The sequence below is a fragment of the Neovison vison genome, chromosome 12 (genome assembly GCF_020171115.1).
Source record: "Neovison vison isolate M4711 chromosome 12, ASM_NN_V1, whole genome shotgun sequence".
In the NCBI taxonomy this organism is placed as follows: domain Eukaryota; kingdom Metazoa; phylum Chordata; class Mammalia; order Carnivora; family Mustelidae; genus Neogale; species Neogale vison.
This window is the reverse complement of record NC_058102.1, coordinates 46,872,366-46,894,244: the sequence shown is the minus strand read 5'-3', so window position 1 is coordinate 46,894,244 and position 21,879 is coordinate 46,872,366. Positions and strand designations below refer to the sequence as shown.

General features: G+C 38.6%; 1 protein-coding gene across 4 annotated transcripts in view; it reads right to left on the bottom strand.

Annotated features, from left to right (window-relative positions):
* The window catches only part of PTPRR (protein tyrosine phosphatase receptor type R), a 235,479-nt gene that overhangs the window by 18,230 nt on the left and 195,370 nt on the right, over positions 1-21,879 (bottom strand). For all 4 annotated transcript variants that reach the window (XM_044228655.1, XM_044228656.1, XM_044228657.1 and 1 more), the window contains 4 exons: positions 16,252-16,331; positions 15,695-15,832; positions 5,102-5,212; positions 3,588-3,745 (listed from right to left, as the gene is read on the bottom strand). In XM_044228655.1, coding sequence (XP_044084590.1) covers positions 3,588-3,745; positions 5,102-5,212; positions 15,695-15,832; positions 16,252-16,331 — 487 coding nt within the window. The remainder of the gene's footprint in view (positions 1-3,587; positions 3,746-5,101; positions 5,213-15,694; positions 15,833-16,251; positions 16,332-21,879) is intronic.

Here is a 21,879-nt window from a genome sequence, read left to right as displayed (position 1 = left end):
ATAGACTTAGACACATCACAGATGTGAATCTGGGGGACGGGAAGAAAGGTACTGCCTATGAGACAAAGGGAGAATTCTAGAAGAAGGGCTGATTTGGGTGCGGGGCAGGTTGTTTTTGGATATACCGATGTTGAAGATTCCAGTGAGGGACTGAAGATTCAGTTGGGTTTGGGAGAAGGATGTGGCCAGAGGCACAAGCTTCTGAGTCATTTATATCCAGGTGATAGTTGAATCGAAACGCTATCCTATCCATCCAGGAGTCCTGGAGGGATTTGCTCATTCATCTGCCCTGGATGGTAAGTCATCACCCTAACAAGCCCTTTAACTCCCTCCCATCCCTCCTCCCTCTTCCCCTCATCCCATCCCTCAGTAATTTCAACCACTAATAGCCTATATGCAAATTTCTCTTAAATTTCCATCTAAATTCCCTAAGTTTCTTCTAAACTCTAGATTAGCATTCTATCTCTTAGCTGGAACTCTTGATGTTACTATTTTGCACTGGCTTCAGTTCAATGTATCTAAATTCAGTGTATCTAAAACGGAATTAATTATCTTTTCCCTCAATGGCATTACCCGTTAGCCACAAGTTTTCCAGCCTAGAAATCTTGGAGCCATCTCCAACATCTCCCCACTTTCACCTCCCACATCCAATCTGTTACCAATTCTTATATTTTCCACCTCTACTGAAGCTTCTGGGATCCATGCTTTCTTTCCTATAAACTGTGCTCACGTTTTCGACATCTCCTTACTTCATGGTTAGCAGTGATTTCATTATGGTTGCCAAGTCTTGAGTCTCTTCCTGGACTAATTCACGATATACACAGCTGCTAGGTTCATCTTTCTAAAATAGGGATCTGATCATATTACTCTCTACTCAAAGACTGTAGATGCCTCCCAGTAGTTATGGGTAGTGTCTGAGCTCTCCTCTATGGTGTCCATGACCTTGTGTAATACGAATGAGGCTAACTATCAAGCTTTTGGTCTTTCTACTGTCCTCCTTGTATCCTTTGTGCCATTTTTGTCATCTACATGAACCACTGCAAAAAAATGGCTTTTTTTTCCAACTTTCCTTTCTGTGTCAATGATATTCCTTCCGTCAGAAACTCTCTCATTACCAGCCTTTAAAACCACAAACATTGGTCATTTTTTAAGATCCTGCTCGACATTATTCCAACTCTTAGAAGCTTTCTTCAGTCCTCATGATTTGAATTAATAGTTTCCTTCTTGGCACTCAAATAGTATTTGTTTCTTTTCTTTCTTTCTTTCTTTCTTTTTCTTTTCTTTTCTTTTTTTTAAAAGATATTATGTATTCATTTGAGAGACAGAGAGAGCACAAACAGGGGAAGAGGTAGAGAGAAAAGCAGACTCTCCACCTTGCCAGCACGAGCTGATGGGGGCCTCGATCCAGGGACCTGGAGTTCAAGACCTGAGCTGAAGGCAGATGCTTAACTATCTGAGCCACCCAGGCATCCCTTTGCACTTGTTTCTTACTGAATGGGAGGGCAGAGGAATTCAGAGGTAGAGAGAAAAGCAGACTCTCCACCTCGCCAGCACGAGCTGATGGGGGCCTTGATCCAGGGACCTGGAGTTCAAGACCTGAGCTGAAGGCAGATGCTTAACTATCTGAGCCACCCAGGCATCCCTTTGCACTTGTTTCTTACTGAATGGGAGGGCAGAGGAATTCAGAGATGGAAGGGGTCCCTTTTACTGAAGAGTCTATAAAGAGTTTGTTTCATTAAAGAGACAGGATTTGAACTGTACCCTAAATGACAGGCATTTTGGTCATGGTGAATGAGAGGGAATATTGCATGTATGAGAATGGTGTAAAGAAAGAATTGCTGTAGAGCAGGATATATGATGTGCAGTAGTGACTAGACTAGCTTGGCCTAAAGAGAAAGTTACTTTAGAGAAATGGTGGGAAACAAGACTGAGCAAGCACACTGGGGCCTAAAAGGATCTTATAGGGAAAGCTAAGAGGTTTGGACTTCGTCCTCTAAAACAGTTGTGCTTTCCTTTTTGCTGCTGTTGTTGTTGAGAATTTGATAAAACTTAGGACTTCAATGATCCCTATAGTTATCCATAGGCCCCGGGTTAAGATTTTTTGGTCTAGGCAATGGGGTGCCATCGAGAAGTGCTGAGGAGGAATTCCAAATGATGGAGGAGGATTTTGGGAACATCAGGCAAGAGAAGTGGATGGGGTAGCCTGCGCTGGGGGTGGGGCACGGGGCAGTGGGGTGTGTTTGTGCAATTAGCCGACTACTTCTAAAATACATGGATGAGGTCATTAGGGCCTGAACTTGGGTGGTTGGACAGGAAGTGATGATTATGGGAGAAGCTTTGAAGGGAAAGCCAATCTGGTGACTGATTAGATACTGAGGCTGGAGTTGAGAGAAGGGCCAAAGATAACTGTCAACATTAGATGTTGAGTGCTTGGAAAAAAGCTGCTCTTATTCTTAGAAATAGTCATCAGCAGGGGAACTGGTTTTATAGGGGAAACAGCTCGTTCATTTTAGATATCCTGAGTGTTTTATGATTTTGGGTGGAGGACAGTTCCAGCCCTAAAACATGACCCATTAGGCTGTCTTTCCTCACCCCCAGGCAAAGTTTAGGATAAGGCCTAATGCTAGAAACTGGGTAATGACTCCTTTGGATATATAGATATACAGTGAATTTTACTCTTAATTAAACCACAAAGGTTCAAGGAAGAAGGAGGCTAAAGTTACAATGTTAATTATATTTTATTTGTTACAAATATCATCAAAAGCTATCTTGCAAGGCTTATGAGTTTAAACAAAGCAACATAAATTACTTTGACAAAGTACAAAGAATAAATAAATGACTGGTTATGTAAATTACTTTAAAGCGATTTGCTTTCGTTTGGGTACACTAAAAGGAAAAGGGGAAGGAGGTATCAGTTATGAGAGGAGAGTTTTAAGCTAGAAGTTAAGGAAGGGACTCACCTCGGGCATCCGTGGCTTTTATCTGCCTAACCTCCAATACCCCACGTTCTGGTGACTACACTTTGTTCTCCTTTTGGTGAACTACCACTTACCCACTTCCCCCTTCATAAATTTATTTCCACCTTTTTTTTTTTTTTTTAATGAAATCACTTTCCAAGTGGCTGACTGGCTTTTACCACGTTTCATATAATAATGCGTGTTCTCAAGATACCATCTCAAGATACCATTCAAGTACGGTTCAATAAAAAAGCCATTGACAATTTTTTAAAAACGTGCCATTCCTCCCATCAAAGAGCCTGAGGAGACTAAACAAATCGATGTATGTTTCAAGGTCGAGGGCTGAGTAAAGTCTCCTGTTCCCTGAGCCATTGATGTAAAAGTGCTGTTTTCTTTACTGTGTTATCGTCGTTTGCTGAAATGACCTGATACTACTGGACTTCATTTCTATAATGTAGCATCTCAATCAAAAATCAAATGTGAGGAAGTGAGCCAATATGAGCCAATTTTAGTAAATATTGAATTTACCAACAGAGTCACAACCAGGAAGCACCACCCAGCCTCCACCCTTTCGATGGCTTTACGGAGGATGGACCGTTACTTCCGCAGGAAGGACAGCTCATCCCTTACCTGCAGTGGACGACCACAGGCCCCCGGCCCGTGGAAGCAAGTCTGTCTTCTTCGACATCCAGCATGAGCTGTAGAAGAGGTTGAGCACTGTCTGGAGTCTTGTGATCGGGCCATGAGGTGTACCAGTAATGCTTCACATGCTGGGTGTGACTTCCTTGCTGAAAATAGCAAGAGCCACCAAATGCCTCATTTACTTGTGGAACTAAAAGTCATCCAAACCACAATACTGAATGCCTTCTATCACTCCCAGCTTGCTGGCAACTTACTTCTGGATGGAAAAAAGACATCTAGGAGATTGCTGAAGTGCTCTTTTCTACGTTGAGAAAACATGACTTTACATACGATGAGATCTTGCCTCTATTCAATGAGAAATGGATATTTACAACTGAAAAGGCATGTGAAACCTACACTAACTATCTACACGTTTGTGATTTATTGTAATAAACAGAACGGCCATCACAAAGGAAGCCAAGAGGGAATTGGAATACGGTGTGCTTCCTGCTCTTTGAACATTCTTGACAAGCGATGATAAACATATGAACCCACCTAGGAACACTTGATTTTATTCTTGGCCCCTACATTTGACTTTCTACATTCATCCCAAATTGCAGTTTTTAGCAGCAGTGAGGAGTCCCAGGAGTACAGGAGCTATAAGGAAGGGGTCACTAAATGAGACAAGCTTTGAGGGAGGGTCCATGCACATCACCAAGTAACCCGGTGCCCAGTGTGGGGGGCCAGACACGGAGTAGGCACTCGAGGGTATGTGTTGAAATGGGTGCCTTCCTATCTCGGATTGCCCTCTAAAACCCTCAGTGAAGCTCTGCCTCTCCTTTCTGTGATGCTTCTGTTTCAGCAGTGAGGCTCTAGACGGGGTTGAGATCTTTGAGATGATTGTTCTCTAGAAGCAAAAATAATACCATGGCAATGTTCCTTGAATCTGCTGCCCGTGATTTCAGTAAGATAACTTTTGTATGACGTAATGTGGTCTGGGGAAAGTCCCCATAAATTACTGTAACTCCACGTTTGGGAAGATCTCATCAACACTTCAGGCTTGTCTTGCTTCCCACAGCCACCCACAAACACAGATTTTCTCTTTCATGGTTTCTAGGCCTTACTAAAAGCTGCTTAAACCAAAGGCACGTTAAAAAACAACAACAACAACCACCAAAAAACAACACCCCCCCCATCGTGGTAAAATCTCTAGTATAAACCCTTAGTTAAAGGCATTTGAAAGGTTAAATCAAGAATGTTTTGCGTATAGAAATTAGAAGATCACAACATCCTACTTAGTGAATTTCCTTAATGCCTACTTGTATTAAATTAATTATTCCACATACTAAGAGTAGCTTACAACAAAGAAATACATGAGGGGATGATTATCATTTCTCTTTGATCTTGACATTATTTTTTTAAAATTGAATCTGTAATACTTCTTAGGATAAATAATTTCAGAGGAGAAATGTAATCCTGTCATATTATCCTCTTTGTAGATAGCGACAGCTACATAATCTTACCTTTAAGACAAGGTTTCGAACAGTGTAGTTGTCACATTCATTCACATTGATGACCAGAACCTCAACTTTCCCATATATTCCTCTCTTTTCTGGCCAGTAAAGCACACATTTCTGGAAGAGGAGAAAAAAAAGAACACAGCAGATAGTAATGATTTCACTGGCCTTTGAGTATTTTTCATTGAAGTATCTCAATAGTTTTTATTTAATTAATTCTAAAAATATCAAGTATTGATTTTACAAGTCTAGAAATGTACTAAAAACCACTGAATTATACATATTAAACAACTGAGTTTTATGGTATGTAAATTATATCTCAATAACATTTTAAAAGTGAAGTATCAATTTTTACATGTGCCTGCCAAACACTATTGCTATTAACCCCATACAAAAAGGGGGAAATTTTTCCCAAAATCTGAAATGAATAATCTTTGACAAAACAGGAAAAAAATATTCAGTGGAAAAAAGAAAGTCTCTTTAGTAAATGGTGCTGGGAAAATTGGACAGCTATATGTAGAAGAATGAAACTCGACCATTCTCTTATACCACACACAAAGATAAACTCGAAATGGATAAAAGACCTCAATGTGAGACAGGAATCCATCAAAATCCTAGAGGAGAACATAAGCAGTAACCTCTTCGACATTGGCCACTGCAACTTCTTTCAAGATCTATCTCCAAAGGCAAAGGAAACAAAATGAACTTTTGGGACTTCATCAAGATCAAAAGCTTCTGCACAGCAAAGGAAACAGTCAACAAAACAAAGAAGAAACCCACAGAATGGGAGAAGATATTCGCAAACGACACTACAGACAAAGGGCTGATATCCAAGATCTACAAAGAACTCCTCAAACTCAACACACAAGGAACAGATAATCATGTCAAAAAATGGGCAGAAGACATGAACAGACACTTCTCCAAAGAAGACATACAAATGGCTAACAGACACATGAAAAAATGTTCATCATCTCTAGCCATCGGGGAAATTCAAATCAAAACCACACTGAGATACCACCTTATACCAGTTAGAATGGCCAAAGTTAACAAGACAGTAAACAACATGTGTTGGAGAAGATGTGGAGAAAGGGGAACCCTCTTACACTCTTGATGGGAATGCAAGTTGGTGTAGCCACTTTGGAAAAGTGTGGGGACTCCTTAAGAAATTAAAAATAGAGCTTCCCTATGACCCTGCAATTGCACTACTGGGTATTTACCCCAAAAATACAGATGTAGTGAAAAGAAGGGCCATCTGTACCCCAATGTTCATAGCAGCACTGGCCACAGTCGCCAAACTGTGAAAAGAACCAAGATGCCCTTCAACAGACGAATTGATAAAGAAGATGTGGTCCATATATACTATAGAGTATTATGCCTCCATCAGAAAGGATGAATACCCAACTTTTGTATCAACATGGATGGGACTGGAAGAGATTATAAGTCACTGGAAGAGTGAAATAAGTCAAGCAGAGAGAGTCAATTTTCATATGGTTTCACTTACTTGTGGAGTATAAGGAACAACATGGAAGACACTGGGAGATGGAGAGGAGAAGTGAGTTGGGGGAAATCGGAGGGGGAGAAGAACCATGAAAGAACTCTGAGAAACAAACTGAGGGTTTTGGAGGGGAGGGGGTTGAGGGAATGGGTGAGCCTGGTGGTGAGTATTGTGGAGGGCACGTATTGCATGGAGCACTGGGTGTGGTGCATAAACAATGAATTTTGGGACACTGAAAAAAAATTAAATTTAATTTAAAAAAAAAGAAAAAGAAAAGAAAAAAAAAACCTGAAATGAAGAACGAAAGTGAGAAGTAAGAAATTTAAAAATCCAAGTATTAGACTTTATCATGTAATGGAATAAAAGGAATTATTTTCACAATGACTGGGCCAAGTTACATTTCCCTGCTCCATCCAGTTGAAACATCTAATAAATCTGTGATGTGTTAGATGCCACAGAATGAGGTTCCCTAGTAGGTAAAGAGGATGTAATGACCATTAACACACCTATGGTATTACATTTTTCAGGACTGATGGTCTTTTCACTGATAGAGTAGATTAAAATAAATGTATAACAAAATTATTTTAAAAAACACAATTTTTATAGCAGATCCTCTTTGAAGGATTTAACAAGAATAATAATAATTATATTGCAACAGTAGCATTATTAACTGGTAGTTAAAGTGCAGGCTTTGAAGCTATAGAACATAGGTCCAGATTCTGGTTTTACCACTTATGATTAGCTGAGAATATGTAAGAAAGGCACTTAATCTCTGTGGCCTCAATTAACTCATCACTTACTACATTAAAAGCACTCAGGACAAATCCAGACATACAGTAAGCATTTAAAACACCTTGTTCTTCTCGTTCCAATTTTAGGTTTTTGATCTAAACGATTCAATCATTACTTCATTATACATTAGATCATACATTAAATATTGTATAATTATTATATCCAAGCTACATTATTAAAAGAAAAATACAAAACGAGATTCAAGCATACATACAGGCTCATAGTATGTATTATTTTGCCTTTTAAACAGCTCCAAAAAAACCCTATGAATTCTGACTACATATCTCAATGATTAAGAAAGGGAAGTGTGAAAGTTGATGTTCTATTTCAAGCGCCCAGAGAAGCAATGTTAACTTTTGTTTAAATAGAACTTATCATTTTCTTGCAAACACACATGCACATTTATAGAGAAATTCCTTCACATTTAGAGAGAAATTGCCTTCAGTCAGGACCTTTTAATCCTTAGGACACTTGTTTTTTGACATCCAAGGTCAAAGGCATAGGACCACACTTGGAAAAAATTCGGAACTTACAGATTCAAAAGAGCAGCACAAGAAAGAATCACATAGGTACAGAACTGATGGAAAAGACATGTAAAGTATCAGAAACATACCCCGGGGAGTCTATCATGCTAAGTGCTAGCCCCACTACATACTAGAGCCAGGATAGAATCCCTGTTTCTTTCATCCATTACAATAAAAACACATTTGCATCCTCTGAGTTCCTGGTCCTTTTCCAAACAAAGTAAATCATTTTCACCTCTATTTACATGCCACCCCACACCCAAGACCGGCAGGCCATCGGGCTGAAGGCATAACTCTGGCTGACATAACATTAACATTAAGGAAAAAAAAAAACCTTTTACAAATAAAGCAATTTATTTCTCTCCTCATTTAGCAGTGCCAAGTGTCTCAAATTTCCCAGGTTTGTTAAAGAGAATCATACTAACCAATTTGCCTGGTTTCTTTCAATGAAGCATCAATTATTTCGCTGTGAGACCCGAACTATTGTGTATCTTAAAACCCATGCCTCCTGGATGAATCCAAGAAGAGTGACAAAGAATCTTGAAAAAGGTATTGAACAAAGAAAGAGGCATTCAGCGGTCCAGCAGTCTGGCATACGTGCCCCATTGTCCCAATGAGCCCCGGAGCAGCAGGCCCCTCTTTGGAAAGGTGGCTCTTGAAACCGGTAGGAAAAAGCTGCAAGGCAGGAGCTCAAAGCCTGCACCCTGACTCTTAACAATCCTCGAACAGGCTTGTGCACCTACTTGATAAATGGAAGCGCGGCTCGGTTCTCTCAAGCTTGCCGGGGCCCTCTTGAATGTTTTTCTTGACTCTTTACCAAAAATGCAATTGGCAGTCGGCTCCCAGTAGACAATGCAATGTGACTTGCTCATTCAAACAACCCTTAATTAGCATCCCATCTCCTTTCCGAGATACAATAGCTTATTTTTACACACTGAATACATTTTTCCCCCTTTTAGGAGCACATAGAAAAAGAGACCAGATAAGTGTGGGTGCTTTTTGAATGTGAGGTGGGGGAGAGCTGCAAATGCAGTTGTTTAAAGAGCACAAGTTCACGTTCGAATTATTTTTGTGAACAGCTTTTTAGGGGTTCTTTATTGCAGCGCTAACAATGATCTGAAAGGCAGAAAATGCAAGGAAGGAAAATGCTCTCTTACAGATAATATTGTGAAACCCCACTAATTGTAGGTAATTCAAGAAAGCAGGCTATCTCGCAGAATATAACCCCAAATTACCACTATTCTTTGCTAACTGGGCTGATCCTTCCAGCGAAATTATCTATTAATTCCAAAAATTCATAACTTGGAGGAAAAAAGAGGTTTTCAGAGGCTCATGTGTCTCTTGTACAAACAAGTAATTAGTGAACCCTGACTGTAAAGATTCTGGTCATCAACCAATTCTTCATAATTAGTGGTTTATTATTGCAAAGCAATGCAAACTCCTATATTTTTTTGATCTTTCTTTTTTTTTGTTTGACCATCCCTCTCACTTCCACCACATTGGGGCTATTTGTGTACAGGGAGGAAGGCGGTCCAGCCAGTAGTTTAGTTGCCTGGAAAAAAAAAAAAATCTATTTTTAAGTTACTTTCTTTTTGAATTCTATGCATTTAGAATAAAAAAGATTTTGCTCTCTGAGCTAAAGACACATGTCATCACATAGACAGAGGCTCTAAAATAAAAAGATGGTCAGTTTCATTTGGGTTCCATTAGCACGTGAGAGCTATAGAATGGGTCAGATTGCCTACGGTTAGTATAGTAACTTTCATTCCTGGTGTTCCAACTAAATATTACCAACTCAGGTGTAGCGATTTATTATTACAATTACCTTCACCAACATATCACTTAATCCCTTCCACAATCATTTGAATTGGGTATACCAGGTACACAGTTATTATTATTATTATTATTATTATTTATCATGTGACAGCAGAGGAAACAGAAGTTCAGGTGTTCTGGTAGGGGTCTCTGGGAAAGTTCCCTTGGGAACTAAAACTCTCAATGCCAATATCATTTTAAAAATTTAACTTTCTGGGCGCCTGGGTGGCTCAGTGGGTTAAAGCCTCTGCCTTCAGCTCAGGTCATGATCCCAGGGTCCTGGAATCAAGCCCCGCATCAGCTCTCTGCTCAGCAGGGAGCCTGCTTCCTCCTCCCTCTCTCTATGCCTGCCTCTCTGCCTACTTGTGATCTCTATCTGTCAAATAAAATAAAAATAAAAATCTTAAAAAAAAAAAAGAAAAATTTAACTTTCTATCTTTGATATCCATGGTCTCTGAACCAACCCAACTTTGCTGTGGAATTAACCAGAGGCTTTCCTTCCTTGTGTGTAGGAGGCTCGTGCTCAGGCAACACAATATTCTCAGGCCACTCTCCTACTCAGCTCAGTACTTCTGTTACTATCTGCCGAGCTATACGTGTTCACCAGTGGGAAGTCACAGTCAAATCTTCTTATGGCAATTGTAACTCATTAGTGAAGCCCGGTAATTTAATTGTACATAAATTAATGAAACAGGAAGGTGCAGAGAAAAAGGGAATTGTTCTAGGAAATAATTGTACAAGTTAAATAAGTTTTTCACTGGGAAAAAAAGGACTCAGTAGAAAAAACTGTAGTCCAATCGGGTACAGGCGACAATGATAAAAGAGCAAATTTTAAAAATTATGCAGGATTCTGCATGCATAATTCCTTTACAAACTTTTCTGTGTTCTCTCTCATTATAAAGAAACTGAAATGGGAAATTTTGATTTATGTATAATTTCATAAATTTAAAATAAATTTTGATTTGATGTATAAAGGGCATGATTTACATAAGCTGTATGATCTAGAACTCTAGCCTCAGACTAACACTAACAAAACCAAACAAACAGAGTCCTATGAAAAAAAATGAAAAATTGTAGTGTGAACAAATGCACAAGTCTTAAGATAAAATAAAGCATTAGAGTCCTGTTGTGGTTTTTGTGATTTTTTCCCCCACTAACTTTTTTTTGCTAATTGTGCCAAATAAGAGGATTTCTAGCTATAGTTAGAAGTAAAGCAGGCTACAGCAATTGAATAAAACCTAACAAATTAAAAATTAAGGTGTGGTTATATTTGGAATATAAGCACGTCTGAAAGGACAGGTGAGTAATTTTGCTTGAGAAATGTGAGCCTCTGAATTTTGGGCCACCCTTAATTGCTTGGGCAGTACAAGCATAGGAAATGGGAATGAGAGATTAGCTGTCCAGCATTGCTAGGCAGTGCTAGGCTCGACTGCCTCTCTAAGATATTCTAATAGCTAATTCTGGTCCTCCAGGAAAGCTGAAAGCTGGTCCACAGGCTCTGCTGTCTATCTGCCAGGATGGCCTTCAACATTACCTTCCTTGACCTTGTCTAGACAGACAGCCAAGTCTGAGACTTGGTTTAGTTGTTTTGTTTTTTGTTGTTTTTTTCGTTCTTGGTACAGGCATACCTCGTATCGAGCTTCACTTTATGTGCTTTGTAGATCCTGCATTTTCTACAAATTGAAGGTCTGTGGCAAGCCTGCCCGGAGACTCCTTTCCTTCCTGGAGTTTATTGGCACCATTTTTCCAACAATTTTTGCTCGCTTCACGTGTCCATGTCCCATTTTGGTAATTCTCACATCTTTTCAAACTTTTTCATTATTATTACATTCCTTAAAGGTGATCTGTGATCAGTGATCTTTGGTGTTCCTATTGTCATTGTTTTGGGGTTCCATGAACTATGCCTTTCTAAGACCATGAACTAAATCGTTACGTGGGTGAGTTCTGAGTGCTCCACTGACTGGCCATTGTCTGTGTCTTTCTGTCTCCCGGGGCTTCCCTATCCCTTGAGACACAACAGGATCCCAGTGAGGTCAGTTAATAACCCTACAATGGCCTCTTGGTGTCCGTGTGAACAAAGAATCGTAAGTCTCTCGCTTTCAGTCAAAACTAGTAATGATGGAGCTTTGTGAGGAAGGTACATGGAAAGTCGAGATAGGCTGAAAGCTCGGCCTCCTGAACATTTGCCGCGTTGTGAATGCAGGGGAAAAGTTCTTGAAGGAAATTAAAAGTGACACACCAGTGAACACATGAATGATAAGAAAGAGTAAAAACCCTACTGGTGATATGAGAACGCTGGGATTATGAAATAAGAGCTTGGCAATTAGTCATTTATTTATTAGAAAGTAGAAAGGTTCATGAAAATATAAAGCCTGGGAATTTCTAAAGATAACTCCAACTTCATTTTTGGGGGGAGGAAATGATTTTTGTCTATTTCAAACAATGACGCTCAACACAATTGAAAGTTGGCACATTTTTGGTAAACAGCATTTTCCTGGTAGTGTGAAGCTTACTGCATATTTCTTTTGAGCCAAGCTTCTCAGTATCATTTTGATCTACAAAACATCAAAGTTTCCTCTATGGAGTTATATTTACATCATGGAGGGTCTGGACAGAAAGAAATTTGTAATTTTAATTTAATGAGTAAGGCATGCTACTCAGATCGAAAGAATGTTGCTAAATGTGGTATGAGTTCTGGGTTATCACTGTCTCTCATCCCTTGCTAGGTCTGTTCTTCTGTTTTTTGGTTTCTGTGGCTGCTACTGAGAAGCCATTTGTTAGTTACTCTGTTGTTAAAATCATCTCTGCAGTGTTTTTTATTTTCCTAGTTGTATCTAGTTGTGGATTTATTTTTACTTACTAGCCCAGAATTTATGGTGATTCTCAAATTTGACAGCTCATGTTTCTTATCCCTTCTGGAAAATCTCTGGCCACTATTTCCTCAAGTATTGCTTCTTTTCTTATATTCTCTTTGTTCTTCTTCTAAAATATTCATTTTAGGGGCACCTGGGTGGCTCAGTGGGTTAAGCCACTGCCTTCGGCTCAGGTCATGATCTCAGGGTCCTGGGATCGAGCCCCGCATCGGGCTCTCTGCTCAGCAGGGAGCCTGCTTTCCTCTCTCTCTCCCTGCCTCTCTGCCTACTTGTGATCTCTCTCTGTCAAGTAAATAAATAAAATCTTTAAAAAAATAAAATAAAATAAAATATTCATTTTATATACATTGGACATTTACATACTGCCCTGTAGGTCTTAAATCTTCTTTCATATTTTTGGTCCTTTCAGTCTTCTGGGTAATTTCTTTAGCTCTATTTGCATTTCGGTCATTATTTTTACTCAGCTGTGTCTGGCCTGTTATCCCACCTGTCTAATGAGGTGTTCTTTTTAAAATTTAATATCTCTATAATATTTATTTCTAGGACTCTGGTTTGTTTTTACATCTTCCTAGTCTTTTTTGGCAATAATTTGTTCCTGTCAAGTTTTTAATCTTATATTTTGTGTGTTTAATTATATAAAAAAAGCTTGTATTTATAGTTTCTATTATTTTCATTTCTTGTAGGTCTACTTTACCTACTTGTTGTTTCTTCTGATTTTTCCTTATGTTGTTTATTTACCTGTGTTATCTCATAATTTTGACTTGTGAGCTTATGTTTGGCTAGGCTGTTTCTGTTGAAATTCTCTGACGTAAATCCCGAGAGTGTATGTATCCAGAAAGCTTTTACCTTTGTTTCTGTAAAGTGCCACAGAGTGTTATCAATCAGGATTACTTTCTATATTAATTGTTCAACTTGGCGTTTCCTGGTTTTTGAATGGTGAGTACCAGAAAGACCCTTTTTATCTATCCCTCGAGAAGACCAGATTTAGATGGACTGATTTCCTGTTACAGTCCTATTTTGGAAGGCAGGTTTATTTTTGTGGTTCACCTTTTTACTGAAGGCACAGCCTTTGCAGGAGCGCTCTCTGTGGAAGGTCTCCATTCCAGCTCCTGGTTCCTGCAAGCCCAAGGCTTTGTCTCCAGTTCTTGTATTGCCATTAAAGCCCAAGTAAGCCATAATTCTCTGGCTTTATGCCTTTATTCAGTTTTTGACTGCAGGGATTTTCCCCCCCCAAGCTCTGTTAGGCACGCTATTTATATTTTACTATTTTATCTGAAAAACATCAAAGTTTCCACTGTAGTAGTATATTTACATCATGGAAGCTCTGGGCAAAAAGGAATTTTTAATTTTAATAATGAGTAATACAGTCTACTCAGATCTAGGAAATGTTACTATAATCTATTTTATATTTTACGCTATTTTAAATTTTATCTAGTATGACTAGTTTTGTGATGGGAGGTTTTTCAGATTATCCTAGCCTGTTTGTATGCAGGAATGGATATATACAGAGAATACACTTTAAACTTGAACAGTTGGTTTTGAGTAGGTAAAATAAAGGCAGAGTGTCATGGATATCAAACAACTGTGCAGGAATTATCAGTTCCCTGATGTGTTGATATATTGATATGGGTGAAACAGCTGAGAATATTAGAGGCTATTTTTATTATGCCACCTCAGGTTTTTTCTTTCTTTCTTTTTTTTTTTAAGATTTTATTTATTTATTGGGCAGACAGAGATCACAAGTAGGCAAAAAGAGAGGAGGAAGCAGGCTCCCCATCGAGCAGAGAGCCCGATGCGGGGCTCGATCCCAGGACCCTGAGATCATGACCTGAGCCGAAGGCAGAGACTTTAACCCACTGAGCCACCCAGGCACCCCCCGCCTCAGGTTTTCATATAAGATTCATAGAAATATATTTATTCAGTAAGCTATATAGTTAGTTAAGTAGATAGCTTCATCTTCTGGCCCAAAATATACTTTTTTCTAGGATAGATTCAGGGGAAAAAATCCTTCATCTATTGTAGCAAAAATGAAAGAGGGCAACAAGCTTTACAAAACTTATAAATTGCTGCTTTTGAGCCTGGATTTTCTTGATTAGTACAAGATTATAGTATACTTAAGGGTTATAACTCACCAAAAAGGCATAAGGGAAAGCTCAGTTTTCTTAAACTTTTATTGTCATTGTGAGGCTCTGATACAGTAATTCTGATAAGCAAGCAAACACAAATGCTGACTAAAATCAGACTGTAAATTATTCCAATAAGATGTCCTAAAATGTAAGCAGTACGTAGCACCCTTTGGGAATTACAAAATTCTGTTTTTATGATGTAAAGGACTGAATGAATGTTTTGTAATCTAGACCCTTAGGAAAGACTGTTAGTATGGAAACAGAACCTAAATTTATCTCCTTGGATTTCTTATTACAAAGATATTGAAAAACTTGCTTGGCTTTTATAACTTCCTTCCAATTTTTCTTTCAAATCTCCCTTGCTTAGGGGGCTTCATTCCTCCCCCCCCCATATAATACAAAAGCATATTCCTCCCTTCTCATCCCTCCTACAGCTCAGCATACCCAATCTTCTTATCCTACCTACCTTGGTCCCCCTATACAATTTATTCTTTCTAATTGCTATGGTTTTATGAATTTATTATGTTTATTGTTTTTTCATCTGTCTTCCCCATTCAAAAGTTAAAATCTACCAATGGCAGACATCTCTGTGTGTTTTGTTTACTAACATATTATCAACAACTAAAGCAGTATCTGTCACACAATAAGCGCTCAAAAATTATTTGAGGCATGAATGAGTGATTTTTTAAAATTTCCCTGCTTATAAATCAGAGTGATAATGCAGAGCCCCTCATTTCCTAACAGAGATATGTGGGATATGTGGGATAAATGTATGCCAAGTGTATTGATTCTTCTGATAGAAAGCTGCCACTCACACAAGGACAACAATGACCATTCTCAGAATCATGAAGTGAAGATGTCTTTAAATTTCCATCTTCAACGTGTAGTTAAGTACAAGGCAATTTTCCTTTTACAATAGCTCTTCCATAGCAACAGAAAATTTATAACGTTCACTCCTTGGGGAAAGGCCATACCTCATTTTTTTCCTTGAGTTTTGTGATCATGACAATCACGGGACTGTCTTCCTGCCAAACCATCTGCCAGAAATCATTCACGGTGTTGATCATGGGGCCCTGGGTGGCGATGAATGCTTTCTCTTTGCCACTGTAGCCCTGGTGTAAGTAAAGAGAAATATTGGACTTGAAATTCATGCCTTGCCCTGAAAGTTTAGAACAAGTTCAGAACAAACAGTCCAAAAACAACACAAGCGTTCACGGCTTCACTGATTCTAGCACAATCCATCTGGCTGTTCTCCCAAGTCAAGCATGGCATACAGTAGTGAGGGCCATGATGCCCGGTTCTCACTGGAGAACCCCCCAGCACCTAGACCTGCAGCCAGAGACACACAGGAAAGGAAGGCTCGAGGTAAAGGACCCTCTACCAGTGTCGATTATGACTAAACAAACGAGAAAGGTTGCTAGTAACCGAGTTAAATCAAAATGAATCCACTCTGAGGGGAAAACCACCCCCAACAATTCCACATCGTAAGTCAACATGCTCATCAGAAAGATATTTTTATTTACTTACTTACCCGAATATAATTAGCATTAATGTAGGTGCTCAAAGAATCAGTTACATTTTTTGGTCTCAAACACACTCTGCTGAGGGGATCTAATAAAGAAAACAAGAAGGAATGCTTTAGACAGATCTACTCCTTTTAAAGCTCCTTAGAACACCAATAACTACATAGCACACTTGTGAATTTATATACTGACCATCTGGCTTGTGTCAATGTTTGTTGCTGATGTGTCTGTGTGTCTGTCTTTTGATACAACTGTGTGCACTGAGGGACAATTGGGCCCATCTTGGTCCCTGTCCCTTAACACAAATCTTGCCCATAAGCTTGAGATACTGAGTTTACTCATCATGTTATTTTTTGTGGCTTTCTGATTCTTGACCCCATTTCTTATTTATGCTCCTTTTTCTGTTCTTTGGGATTTGGAGTTTGTACCAGATTTTCTTACTCACTTCACACTTCTCTTCTGTCCAATAAAAACACTTGGTCTAGCTCAAATCCCCTCTCCCTAAAGAAGCTGTCTTTAGTTACCATTTGTCCACCTACAGCAGGAAAATCTGATATTAGGTAGATTGTTATAGTGCTAAGAACATTGTCTTAACTCTTCAAATCACTTTCCATCAAGAAGTTGAAAGGCTCTTTGCAAACCACGGTGTTATGGAAAATATGGTAATTATTTCTACAAATGTTTATATAAATGAATTAAGGCCAAATCATCCCTTTATGATTTCTTCAGTCTGACACACTCCGAGCCTCTTAAAGGTAAAGACAGAGATTTTATTCATTTTATCCAAGACTCAGTGTCTAGGACGGTGCTTATATGAATAGCAGACATTCAATATTTGTTTATTGCATTGATTTAGATGGTTAAAAAATGTTCCATTATTTAAGAAGTCAGTTCTAGGCATTCCTCTCTAGTAATTGTTTTATGACTGCTTTTCTCTAGACTGGCAAACTTGAGAGAGTTTATCAATACCCACTGTTCTTCCCTCCACCTCTACAATTCGGTCCTCCTTGCGTACACCCCAGTCTATCCTAACCTTAGTTTAATGCCGAGACTCCTCTTACTGATGCCACCAATGACTCTTGTTGAGCTAAGCCAAATAAGCCTACTGTGCTACTTTTTTCATGTTTTATTTTAATATTTACCATCTTATATTTTAAGTGCTTCAATTTTTACCTGCTCTCAATGAATTGTACTGAACCCCTTGAAGGAAAGAATTATATTTAATTAACTCTTTTTTTTTTAAACTAACTTTTGTATCCTTTGTGATTTCTACCTGATATGTGGTTCATAGAGTGTTTAATATCAGAATTCATTTCTATTAGAGTTGAAACACTGTTTTTGTGACTTTCTAGATTCCTTTTGTTAGCAAAGGGGACTGGAAAATTGTTCATCCCTTTTCAGTATCCGCTATTAGAAGTTTCCACAAAAGCCCTATACCAGTGAGACTTGAAAAGAAGCCCACTCCCTTCAGTTTTTATAATGCCTACCACATATACGATTTATTGAGAACTCAGCCCTATAAACTGCTTAGAAGCAGGTTCCCTGTCAAGCTAAATTTAGCTTAGAAATTGGTAGTTTGTAAGACTTCCAAGCAGTTAGAGGTTTCCAAAAACTTTTTAAACAAGAATGCACCATAGGACTGACTAAGGGAAAACTGTCACTCTAATCAAAGCCTTTTAGCCTTTTTAATGTTAGATTAGACTAATAAAAAAAGCTGATGATTTAAAAAAAAATCCAAAACTTTATCATCATTATCATCATTATTTTCATATTACTGTTATAAATGTATTCATTTTATGCATTTTAAGTCAATATGTGTATTTTAAGTCTATATTTTGGTCAAATTCACCTTTTATCAGGACAGATATTTCTGGACTACATGTTAAATATTTAGTATGCCACTTATGATACATCTAGGAAGAGGCAATAACAATCCCAACACTGACCAATTTTTCTCCCCTCTCCTCTGCTCCTCCCCTTTTATTTCCTTCCTTCCCTCCTCTTGCTTTCTTCCCCTTCCTTCCCCCTTTTCCCTCCCTCCCCCCTTTCTCTCTTATTCCTTTTCTTTCTTCTGCTCTCCTTCCTGTTTCTTTTTTCTTCTCAACAAATTATTGAACACATATAGATTTAGTGTATAGAACACATGAAATTTCCCCATCTGGCCTCTTCAAAATACCTCTGGCAATTTAGCTCTTTCTATTTAACAGACAAAATGGTACCTGGATCCTGATATCCTTTAATTTTTTTTAAAGATTTTTAAATTTATTTGAGAGATAGAGAGTGTGTGAGGAGGAGGGGCAGAGGAAGAGGAAGAAAGAAACTCAAGTAGACTCCACACCAGGCATGGAGCCCAACAGTGGGCTTGAACTAACAACCATGAGTTCACAACCTGAGCCAAAACCAAGAGTCAGACCTTTAACCGACTGCATGACCCAGGCATCTCTGGATCCTGATATTCCAACTGCCATCTTATCAGATTTTGTCAAAGGTTATTCTGCTCCAGTGATTTCTTCTCTGGGCAGAAAAGCATTTGAGGTTTGGAGTCAGGAGGAGAAGCTATTCGATGAAAGAAGCGCTTATACTGCTAGTGTATCCCTGGGCATAGGCAGAGGATGAGAGGAATAGCATAGTTTCTCTAGATGAATTCAAGATAAGTGGGAAATAGGAGGAAAGGCAGGGACTTGGCTCCACCTTCCAGGTGACTGGGAGTCACTTTCAGTTTGTTGCAGGAGAGAGAAGACTCCAGGCTTGCATTATCCAATGTGGCACCACTAGCCACATTAGCTAACGTTAAAATAATGAAAATAAAATAAAACTTAAAAATCAGTTCCTCAGGTGCACTGGCTAAACTTCGCATGCTCCATTGCTACACATAGTTAATGGCCATCATATTGGAGATACAGAGTGTTTCCTTCACTCTACAGGGTTTTGATAGTGCTGATCTTAGCAATGCAAGATGGCGATTATATGGAAACTCCCTTTTTAAAATCCATGTGAAAATTGTAAGAGAAAAAAGAGCACTTAAATAGTCTGCTTTTGAAACTGTAAAGTTTTCTTTCCCCATTAATGTTACTATTTTCTGGAATTGGTTGTGGGGTTAATGATTGATGCATCCTCAGTTAGGTGGCAGGAGAGGAGAAACTAACATTAGATGGGGGCTCACTAGTAGTGGGAACCTCTCTTTTCACATATGATTACTTAATTCTCTCCACAGCCCTATGTAGCAATATTATTATCACTATCTTTAGGGATGAAGAAAGGATGGTGCAGAAAGATTAAGTTGTCTTCCATAAACTATAAATGCTCCTTGCCAAGGTAGGGAGGCAAGTCTAACTCCAATATTTTGTTTGAGCCATACAACTTGTTGCCTTAATGAGTGGCTCACTTATTTGCATATCTACTCTGTTCTGGGCACTTAATAGAATAGAAACATAAGTAAGAAATATTACCAGATTTTAGATTTTTAAATATGAAGTGATGACCAAAGTAATTAGGGTTTAATTAGTAGAGTTCTTTGATTTCATCTATATTGTTTTATATTTCTATATAAAAATTGTCAGCATGGAATAAATATACATGAAATTTGTTATTATACTTCATTGTGCAAAAAATTTCATAATGATGTATGATTAGTTTTTTTTTCCCATTGCTTTTATGATTTAGGACATAGACCTATTTTCATCACTAATATTTGTTTTTTGTCGCAACGTATGTGACATAAATTTACCCTTTGCACTTTAATCTACCACGTAGAGTGTTCTGAGTCAGCCTGACATCATCCTTAGAGAAAGAGCCATGATTTAATTGGCTCTTGGTCATCCATATTTCTTCTGCAAAACATTTTCCAAATTATATAGCCTCACTAATATGTAAAATCTGGCAGTATTTTTTTTTAAAGATTTTATTTATTTATTTGAGATAGTGGGCGAGAGAGAACACAAGAGGCGGGAGGGGCAGAGGACGTAGGAGAAGCAGGCTTCCCTCTGAGCAGGGAGACTGACATGAAGCTCCAACCCAGGATCCTGGGGTCATGACCTGAGCCCAAGGCAGACACTTAAAGGACTGAGCCACCCAGGCATCCCCATGTGGGAAGTTTAAACTTGAGTTTATTATAGGTTAAAACAATGAAAAAAAAAATACTTGGGCGGCCTGAGTGGTTCAGTTGGTTAAGCATCTGCCTCCAGATTAGATCATGACCCCAGGGTCCTGCAATAGAGCCCTGCATCAGGCTCCCTGCTCAGAGGGGAGTCTGTTTCTCTCTCTCTCTCTCTCTGCTTCACCCCCCACTCGTACTCTCTTTGCTAGCTCTCTCTCAAATAAATCAATAAAATCTCAAAAAAGCCCCTTAAAATCTTAATCATTTTAAATTATTTTATGTAATGTTTCAAATTTATCGCATATTATAGTCTAAAATAAACCATAAAGAATAGCTTTCCATATAAATTCCAGTCTTCTCTGATGATTTTCAACCAATAGTGGGGTGTGCCCACACTATACATACCAAATTATATTTTGTGCAACAGGGGATGGGTAGTGCATTCAGGCTACAGACATTTTCAACAGAAAACCCATTATTTGCAACATCACTTGTCAGCACAGGTGCCCTGGTTCAAGTGACCCACCCAGTTCTGGGAATGGAAAAGCTGACACAGGACTATGAGGGACTAGGTCTGATATCATCTGGGCAGGAAATAAAGAAGGCTGAACTTTATTTATTTTTCTTTCTTTTTTTCAAAGATTTATTTATTTATTTGAGAGAGAGAGAGAAAAGGAGACAGAGTGTGCGAGTGCGGGGAGGAGCAGAGGGAGAGGGACTTCAAGCTGACTTCCTGCTGAGCTGGGAATTTAACTTGGATCTCTGTGGGCTTGACCTTGAGATCCATGAGATCATTACCTGAGCTGAAACCAATAGTCAGATGCGTAACTGACTGAGCGACCCAGGCACCTCTGAGAAGGCTGAACTTTAAATAATCCTAATAATTTCTGAATCCTTCTGACATTGGATGGTTAAGTAAAATTGCAATGAATGTATATGCCCTAATTACTTATATTTGGTAAATTTCAGATGAAAAATCTTGAAAGAGACAGAGACAGAGAGGAGCACACTTGTAACCCACAACACTTTCATTCCTGTAGTTATAAAATTTCTTTCAACAGGGATGATACTGGATAGACCCATTAAAAATATATTATAGTGGAGTGTTTCCAGCTCTGCTAGAGGGGGAAGCTCAAAGACACCATTAACAATAATTCTTGATATTACCATAAATTTGGAGAATTTGATGTTTTATGAGTGAATTCATGGGCTTAATTATACAGACTCTACTATTTCAATATCCATACTTTTTATAAAAGTTTTGTGGCTCCACCTTTCCAGAGTATTGCTTTGAGTTGTTTATGGATTTTGCCAAACCCCACCCATCTGTTGTCTAGTGAATGACAAGTTTACATCCTCTCCAAAGCATTTTTGCTACTCTAAACAAAATAGCTTGGTCCTCTCTATACTCCTACACTACTTGGGCTAGGTCTCAATTCTGGCTTTTATTACACTGAACATAGTTACTCATTTATATGCCTCTCTCTTCTAGTCCATGACCTCCTTGATCTTAGAGGCCATTTTTTATTTCTTACTAGCT